The following is a 9,730-nucleotide window of genomic DNA, read 5'->3' on the forward strand; positions in this document are numbered from 1 at the left end:
ATATTATTCAGAGAGAAATCCATATTACAACCCAAACTCTTCACATTTGTCTAAGATTCAACTCTGAACTCTGAAACCTGTTCAAGAATCAACCCTGGACTATCAAAACCGGCTAAGAACCAATCCTCTCTCTCCTAAAACGGCTTTTCGCTGAGTAAACCCGGTTTTGTCCCGTTGACCGGCCAGTCAGCATCCCAGTTAGTAGCTATGACACCACAATCACTTAACCCATTTTCGATCAAACTATGTAAAAAAAATGAAAGTGTCCAAATTATTTTGAAAATATTTTGTAAAATCAACACTAAGATAGTGATCATTATGGGAAAGTTTCACACAATTGGGCCGGACATATTTGAAAATACCCTGAAATTACAATTTTAACCCCTTTTAGGAAATTTTGTCAAAAAACAAAATGAAAGTGTCCAGAAAAAAATTAAAAATTACCGTGTATTACTGTGAAACTTTGTGTGACATTTGACCAAAAATGGTCTGAAATTGTAACTTCAAGGTATTTCTAAATCTGTTTGGCCAAATTATGTGAAACTTTCTCAGAATGATCACTATATTAGTGTTTGAGTTGAGATTTAAAGGGGAGGGTTAAGCGTACCAAGTCCGTAGAGAACTTCCCGTAGGTCTTGCGTTCCATCTTTCCGCCGCGGATCAAGCGAGGCACCCCCTGGAGATGGAGGCGGAAATCCTAGACGCACGGATAGTTACAGTCATTTCACGGGGTCAACAACCCTAATTAATCTCTCCTTCCCAGATTTTCGGGGGTGGGGCCCGCTTCTCTCCTAATCTCCAATCAAAAAGCTCCACACAGATTATCGTAAAAAAAGTTTCACATAATCACAGTCCGTTGAATCCGTAAAAACCATCCCGTGTGTGTAGCATTGCTCGATGGAGGAGGTCGATGTCGCGCCGCCGCAGATCACGCCCATTCCGGCTTGGTGGCCGACGTGCGCCCTGTGGCCGCTACTCCCCCAACTCCACATGGTCGAGCCTGCTCCCTCAGCCCTCCTCCGTCGCCATCTGAGCCCCCTGCGTCGGCCCGGCCGCTGGAGCCACTGCGAAACCAAACATGGTTGCCCCAACAGATGGATGCATCATGCACGGGACCAACACGGATCTCGCCTGCCTCGCTACACGCTACCTCCGTTCACGCTTTGCTGGCTTGCTGCCCTGGGCACTTCTCCGTCAGCGGCGCCAAGGCACGGAGCTTTCGTTCGACAACTCATCCGTGCCACCATGAGGCCGCCATGAGGAACGCGAGGTGTCAGATCCCGGATCCGGATCAGTATGCCACCCTCCGAGAGAGAGGGCACATCCAAGCTACCCGTCGCAACACCTCCCATTGCCCACACAACCTAGGAGGGGAGCCACCACCATCACATTGATGCCCGCCAAAGAGCAACCATGCCAACCATCATTCGGGGCCGCCGCCCCAGCATCCTTGTCGCGAGATAGCATGCGTCGCTCACATCACAACGCACTCAACCACGGTAGGAAGAGCGACGACACACTATCTACTCCTAGCCTGACATCGGTCCCCGAATATGGGTCGGTGCCTCCACTGTAGGAGGCACCAACACCTGCGTCCCTAGCCAATCTAGGTGGACTGGTAGGGACACGACTCCGAGAGTGTCGATGGCCGCTGCCGAGCCAGCCTTAGCCCTTGGCAAGGCGAGCTCACATGACGCCATGTCCGTGGTCATCAGCGCCGATCCATGCACCGACGCGATGCTAACAGGACCCACCACCATCGAGCACCATACCCGCGAGCACATCCCTGGCCAAGCCCAACCTCCCCTACCCGAAGCACTTGCTTTGACCCACCCCGGGACCTGACCTGGCCCGCCCGAGCTCGAACCCTAGATCTGAACCTTCCCCGTTGCGCGTGCGGCCGGCACCTCCGGCACCTGCTCAGCCCCGCGCACCGTCAGTCCAAACCCAGGAGAAGGAGGCAGCCACCATCACTCCACACCCCACCGATAGACATCGACCTCCGTGCCGCGACCACACCGACGACCAGTGCAAACCACCACGAGCTCCCACCCTATGTCGACTAGCCCGAAGGACTGGAGAACCCTAGCCGAAGCCAACACCTGTCACCAGAGGGGAGTCCCATCTAGGGGCCGCCAGCATGATCAGAGGGGAGCCCCGCGACCCCAAGGAGCCGGTGGCCAGATCTCGACAAACCAGACCGAGCCACCACAACCACCCTAGGCGCCCCACGCAGCCCTCCATGCCACATCCACACGACCGTGGGAATGGAGCACGCATGAGCCCCTGCCGCCGCCCCCATCGTTGCGCCGCTGCGCCCTGCTGCGCAGCGTGTCGCCACTAGCCGGAGGACGCCCGTCCACACCAGCCCTCGCCAACCGAGGGGAGAGGACGCCCCGCCGCCACCGCCGCCGCCGCCGACCGTGCTTTCCCCGATGGCGGCGAGTGGAGGAGGTGGGAGGAGGGGAAGAGACCGGCGGCGTTGGGGTTGCCCTCCCGGTCGCCCGCGGGAGCGACGCGGTATGGTTACTAGTGTAATCTAGTCACTTTGCGGTTTAGTTTCGTGGTGCCCCTTTTCCAGAATTTTACCACCATACCCAACCCCAAAACTTCAATTACACCTGCGTCCCTAGCCAATCTAGGTCGACTGGTAGGGAGACGACTCCGAGAGTGTCGACGGCCGCCGCTGAGCCAGCCCCAGCCCTTGGCCAGGCGAGCTCACATGACGCCATGTCCGTGGTCATCAGCGCCGATCCATGCACCGACGCAATGCTAACACGACCACCACCATCGAGCACCATACTCGCGAGGAGACCCGCGAGCACATCCCTGGCCAAGCCCAACCTCTCCTACCCAAAGCACTTGCTCCGATCCACCCCGGGCCCTGACCTGGCCCGCCCGACCATGAACCCTAGCTCTAAACCTTCCCAGTTGCGCGTGCGCCCGCCCAGCCCCACGTACCGTCGGTCCAAACCTAGGAGAAGGAGGCAGCCACCATCACCCTGCACCCCATTGTCAGACGCCAACCGCCGTGCCGCGACCACACCGGTGATCGGTGCAAACCACCATGAGCTCCCACCCCACGCCGACTAGCCCAAAGGACGGGAGAACCCCAGCCGGAGCCAACACCTGTCACGGGATGGGAGTCCCATCCAGGGGCCGCCAGCACAATCGTAGGGGAGCCCTGCGCCCCCAAGGAGCCGGCGGCCAGATCTGGACAAACCAGATTGAGCCACTACAGCCACCCTAGAGGCGTCCCCGCGTAGCCCTCCACGCCACATCCAGACGCAGCTGCAGGAATGGAGCACGCATGAGCCGCCGCCGCCGCCGCGCCCCGCTGCCCAGCGCGTCGCCACCAGCTTTAGGACGCCCGCCCACGCTGGTCCCCCCGCCCACGCTGGTCCCCCCGCCGCCGACACCAACCGGGCTTTTCCCGGCGGCGCGACCCGTCGGTGGCGAGGGGAGGAGGTGGGAGGAGGTGTAGAGACCGCGTTGTTGGGGTGGCCCTCCCGGTCGCTTGCGGGAGGGTTACCAGTGTAATCTAGTCACTTTGATGTTTAGTGTCGTGGTGCCCCTTTTCTAGAATTTTACCACCATACCCAACCCCAAAACTTCAATTACTCTCTACAGTTCCTTGTGGAGGGGAAAACAAACTACTTTCTACAGTTAGTTTATATCGATTAGGATCCAAAATTCACTTGCTAATTTGTTTCCTTAATTACTTGACTGATCAGCTAAATTGTATATCCACCTTCCTAGCAGCCTGTGTTTTCATTTCTTTATCCATGGGGAAAGTGGTTTCGTTGGTCTACTTTATAATTTATATGCAAGTTTTAATTCTACAGTAGTTTATTTGCTTGTGTACATATTGAGTACAAGTTATTACTACTATTTTGCCCTTTAGCGAGTAAGCAAAGCATGCATGTAGAGTTTATAATCATTTCTAGGATAAATGTACTCACCATATATGGACACTGATTTGAGTACTTTACTATGTAATTGTAGTATCCACGTGAACAAGATGTTCTCCGTGGCGTCAGTGGTATCAAGCCTTGCAACCTCCGTTCTTGGAAAGGCTGCATCCTTTGGTACTGACTGGGCGGTTAATGAGATCAAGTCAGCCTGGAACGCCCAGGAAGAGCTTCACAAGTTGGAAAACTCATTGAAATTTATCTGTGGTGTTCTTCGAGATGCTGAGGACAGGGAGTCAGCTTCTCATGTCCTTCACGAGTGGCTGGACTGTTTGAAGGATGCGGTCTATGACATAGATGATCTTTTGGACGATGCGTCCACCGAAGCTCTCATGTTACATGTTCATAAGGGTTTATCTCGCATTGAGTCTATGAGCCTTCTCGTTACTGGTCCATTCAAATTGAGTCACAAAATAGAACAAGTTCGTAAAAAGCTTGATGAGATAGCAAAGGACAGAGGGCAATTTGGTTTAAATGAGCAACCAATTATTGACAGACGGATGTTCAGGAGTAGCAACAGGGAAACTCATTCCTTCATCACCGAATCAGATATTATTGGAAGAGCTGAAGCCAAAAAGAAGATAATTGAAAAGATATTGACAGCTAAAGACTCAAAACCCTTGTCTGTTCTTCCGATTGTCGGTTTAGGAGGAATTGGAAAAACTGCTTTAGCAAAATGGATTTACAATGATGTTCAGGTTACCCAGAATTTTGAGTTGAAATTATGGGTTTGTGTATCTGATGTGTTTAATTTAAAAAAGATCTTGGATGATATAATACAGTCAGGTACAGGTGAAAGCAACATGAAGCTAAATCTAGAGATGCTGCAAAGGAAGTTGTGTGCACTTTTGAAGGAAAGAAGATATTTTCTAGTGCTAGATGACCTCTGGAATGATAAACTTGCAGACTGGGAAGAGCTGAGAAGGCTCTTATCTAGTGGTGGAAGAGGAAGTGTCATTATAGTTACCACACGCAGTTCAAATGTTGCATCAATGGTGAAGACCATGGAGCCATATGACGTGGAAAAACTGCCAGATGATAAGTGCATGCAAATATTTACCCAGTACGCATTCAGAGGTGAGGAAGAGGACAGGATGGACCAACAGTTAGTAAGTATTGGGGAGTCCATTGTGAAAAAGTGTTGTGGTGTTCCTTTGGCAGCCAGGACGCTGGGTTCCCTATTGTCAAGATGTCGAGATGTTGAAGAATGGCGACTCGTTCTGGAGGACAATTTGTGGGATATGGAGCAGAACACCGATGATATCTTGCCAGCATTGAAATTGAGTTATGATGCACTTCCACCTCATCTACGACCATGCTTTTCTTGCTTGTCAGTTTTTCCAAAAGGCCACACAATTTACCAGGACATTTTGATTATGTTTTGGATGGCTCTGGGATTGATTCGCCCATCTAATAAACGCACTCAGCTACAAACTGGAGAGAAGTATTTTAAAGAACTACTTGGGAGATCTTTATTCCAGGATCAGTGCGTCCTTTCTGATAACAGGGTTTTTTACTGTAAAATGCATGATCTTATTCATGACCTTGCAACCTTGGTATCCCAAAAGGAGCATGCCATTGTAAGTTCTGAAAAGTTAACAGTCTCTGAGAGTGTCAGGCACCTAGTTTGGGACCGCGAGAACTTCTCCGTAGCACTCAATTTTCCTGAGGAGCTGAAGAAGGCAAGTAAGACAAGAACATTTACAATCAGATCAAGCTTTGGTACCGTGAGCAAATCCTTCATTGATGACCTTTTCTCAAGTTTTACACTCCTCCGTGCCGTGACATTTTTTGGAGTTGACTTTGAAGAACTGCCGAGTTCCGTTGGAGATTTGAAGCACCTGAGGTACCTGCTTATACAGTTCAATGGCAAGCTCAGATTATTGCCGGAGCCTTTATGCAAGCTGGTGAATTTAGAAATGCTTCATCTCTATGGCTGCAGCCAGTTAGAGGAGCTCCCAAATGAAGCTCGCAACCTTGTTAGCCTTGTATACTTGAACCTCACATCAAAGCAGAAGTATCTAAGGCTGTGGGGTTGGCCCTCTCTCGCGATTCTGAAAATGAGCTATTGTTATGAACTGGTATCATTGGAGGAGGGTTTTGACAGCTTGAGAGCCCTCCGAGAGCTACTCATCTTCGATTGTCCGAAGCTGGCCGCTCTCCCCTCCAGCATATGGCAGCTCTCCACACTTGTTGCATTGAGTATTAGTGGCTGTGGAGAGCTAGATTTGATGGTGCCGGCTGGGGAAGCCTCGGGAGGACTACATAGTCTTCAGAACCTGCATCTTGGTCGTCTTCCAAAGTTGGCACACCTTCCAGAGAGCTTTAAGTCTGCTTCTTCCTCTCTTCAATATATTCAGATTGTCAGTTGCGAAAACCTGGAGAGGCTGCCAAGCTACATCCAAGACTTCCGTTCTCTTAAGAGAGCCGTGATTAACGGCTGCCCTGAGCTGAGCATAAGATGCGCGGTCGAATCCGGAGAGGATTACCCTTTTGTAAGCCATATTCCCGAGGTGTACATCGAAGGGACTCTGCTATCAAAAGCAGGCCCATCTGCCGGAGAATCTTCTTCACTCGAATTAGAGCTAGCTTTTGGAGAAGCAAGGCCATGGCCTGGGCTCCTAGCCCCCTTGGGTAGGGCCGGTAGGTGTGTGTCGGAGTTCAATTAGAGTCTAATATAAGGTAGCAGGATTTGGAAATAAGAAGGTTTTATCCCGTAGAAGGTTTTCCCTGTTATTTCCAAATCTGTACGAGTCGGTTTCTCTTTCTTTTTTAAGTTGGTTTAGTCTCCAAGTTGTATGGAGATACAATTACTCCCTCCGTCCCGTGATACTCCCTCTGTCCTAAAATAAGCCACATTCCCGAGGTGTACATCGATGGGACTCTACTGTCAAAAGCAAAGCTCACCTGGTGAAGAATGTTCTTCGCTCGATTGAGTTCCTCGGCTACCTATTTATTTTATCCGTTAGACTTACACGTGGATTCTTTGCTGCATTTGTATTGTACCATCCATATTATGATTTTTCTTTGCGTGTGATATTGCCCTTTTCAGGCAAAAAACTGTAATGTTTGTGATGAATAATGCCGCTTTTGCTGCTGCTTGTAATCTATGTTAATTCAGCGTCATCTAGACATCCCTACTGGTGGCCGAAATATTTTGTGATCCTTCATTTCCTTGGGCCTTTATCATGCTAGTGCGTATACAGTTGTTGTACATTTTGTTGTAATCTATCTACTGAATGAAATGAGCACCAAAGCATGTACTAGTATGTTAACAGGCATGATATGATATCCACGCAGGAAGCAAATCCTCCAACGACGGGGGCGGGGACTGGGCTTAAGCTCTGTCTATCCGAGGAAGTACTTACAACATTTGGAGTTGGTTCCGTCACAGGATTTCGGTTGCATAAAATCCATGCAGTTTCAGTTAAACTTATGATTTTGGGCCGCGAATTGCCCGAAATCTTCTTGGTTCTTGGCAGACAAAACAGGGGAGAAGGGGCATCCAGGTGAGCTGCAAAACAGAGCACACACACGCATGTGATTTTCTCCGTTTTAGGAAACTCCTAACTGTGCTGCGTGGCAGAAAAGCAAATCCAAGTAATACTCCCTACTTGGCAGTTATAGTGCTTATAATATTTGTAGGAAGTCAAAATTCATAAATTTGGATTAAGTTAATAGAAAACCCATCCGGTATTTTTGTGCAAGAATACACACAGGTACTTACTTTTCATATTCTTGAGTCCCGCATTCTTTTTTTTTGAAGGAACGAACTATTCCGACTAAAGAACAAAGAAAGGACCCCTAAAAAAAGAAAGGAAGAAACGAGGTACCGGGCTTGGGAGGCTGTGTGTGTGTGTGTGTGTGTGTGTGTTTCATGTTTTCGGTTTTCTTTTTTTAAAAACACTTAACGTAAAACATTTGGAAAAAAAATGCTAACTAAGCATTTGAAAAATGTTAATTATGTATAAAAAATTTACTCATGTATACGAAAAATGTATGCACAAATATACAATATGTGTTAAAAAAGTTGATCAAACCAAGCATTTGAAAACATGTTAAACAAGTATTTTAAAAATGTCAAACTTGTATTAATTTTCTAATCAAGCATTTGAAAAGTGTGTATAGGAAAAATGTTGACCATGTATTAAAAAATACTAATCTTGTACTCCCTCCACTCCTAAATATTTGTCTTTCTAGAGATTTCAACAAGTGACTACATACGGAGCAAAATAAGTGAATCTAGACTCTAAAATATGTCTATATACATCCGTATGTGGTAGTCTATTTGAGATATCTAAAAAGACAAATATTTAGGAAAGGAGGGAATATGTGAAAAATGTTAATTAAGCATTTTAAAAATGTAAAAAATGTGTATAAAAAAACTTGACCTTGTTTAGAAACATGTTAACCAAGACTTTGAAAAATATTAAATGTGTATAAGAACCTACTCGGGCGCGTGTGCCAAGGAACCTACTCCGGTGCCCCGAACGTCACATGTCCGTTCCTGTGCCGACCGGTATTAAACGCCTCGCCGGCTAGCTCCTCACATTTGCCCACTATATAAACACAGTCAAGTGCCGGGCTATAATTACACTTCACCTCCGCTCTCCATCTCCTGCTTGTACGACACCGCCATGGCCTTCGGCAAGTAGAAGAAGGAGTTCTCGGACATTGCAGCAGCCTGGGCTGCTCGGCGAGCCAGCCTTATACATATTGGCTTGCTGGCAAACCCTTCGGATCCGATGCCACCGCCATCGCCAGCCCCTCCTCGCCCGTCCAGGCTGGCGAACGCCGTCTCTCGGAAACTCCGATGCGAGTAATGGCGGCAACACGTCAGGCAGGTGGGGAATAAAGCCATGTCTGCGGAGGCCGGCACATCCGCAGACAGCGAGGAAAAATGATCATGGGAGCCCGCCTGCGCTTGGTTCCCACAAAGACCGCCGCCACCGCCACCGTGTTGCCTGGTTACACACCAGTGACTTGTCCGGTGAGCGGGGGTGTAGACCACAGCGCTCGTCTTTCCTCGCCCAAAAACCAACCCTGGTCCTGCTTCGCATGAGCGAAGGAAGGGTATTCTTCCCCTCCCACCGAAGCATATCTCTTCGGGCTCACAGCAGTCTGATGAGCGGGTTATGGGACATAGGAAAGACATGTCATGGAAGTGGAGATTCGCCTTAGCCAGCATTAGACTAGTTTTACCCTTGTCTGGTATAGTTTAGTTAAAATATGTCCGAAATGTATGCGGATAGCTTTGGATTTGCGTCTCCCGCATCTGTGTCCGCGAACGAATGCGTTATCTGGTTTGCAAGTCACTGTTGGATATGCCCTCGCATAATAGAATGGTAACATGACTAACATGTTAAGAGGATGCATGAACGAGCTAACCCTACCCCGCTCCCGTGCGGCGCCGCCGCGCCGCACCGAAGCGCCCCCGCCTGCTGCCTCCCGTTTCACTCCAGTGCATCTCCTCCCCCTGCCACCACCGCCGAGGGCGTCACAGGCAAAGCCCGTGTGCCGCAGCGGCGAAGGCGTTTCTCCTCGGCCAACGGTTCGATCGGTCAGGACGGTGGCGGCCCGTGATGGCCGGATCTACGGTTGTAGGTGCGGGGCTGCGGCAGCCAGGCAGGTGGTGGCGGGCGACGACCGGTGTAGCCGCGGCCGCTTGGGCACCGGATCTGGGCCTAGATGGGCTTTGGCGGGCTGCACTTGCTGATCTCGTGTACCGTCCCATCAATGGCTTGCAGCCCATGGGATCG

The 9,730-nt window shown here is 49.7% G+C and overlaps 1 protein-coding gene across 1 annotated transcript; it reads left to right on the forward strand.

Moving 5' to 3' along the window:
- The first annotated feature begins 2,355 nt into the window (after nt 1–2,355).
- On the forward strand, nt 2,356–7,097 carry LOC119326240 (putative disease resistance protein RGA3). The gene is made up of 2 exons (XM_037599927.1): nt 2,356–2,520; nt 4,006–7,097. Exon 2 carries the CDS (start codon nt 4,022–4,024, stop codon nt 6,638–6,640), a length of 2,619 nt encoding a protein of 872 aa, XP_037455824.1. The 5' UTR covers nt 2,356–2,520; nt 4,006–4,021; the 3' UTR covers nt 6,641–7,097.
- The last annotated feature ends 2,633 nt before the right edge of the window (nt 7,098–9,730 follow it).

The sequence above is a fragment of the Triticum dicoccoides genome, chromosome 6B (assembly GCF_002162155.2).
Source record: "Triticum dicoccoides isolate Atlit2015 ecotype Zavitan chromosome 6B, WEW_v2.0, whole genome shotgun sequence".
NCBI lineage: Eukaryota > Viridiplantae > Streptophyta > Magnoliopsida > Poales > Poaceae > Triticum > Triticum dicoccoides.

Excerpts from the sequence above, each read along its gene's own strand:
- LOC119326240 (XM_037599927.1), top strand. The coding sequence starts at position 4,022 with ATGTTCTCCGTGGCGTCAGTGGTATCAAGCCTTGCAACCTCCGTTCTT.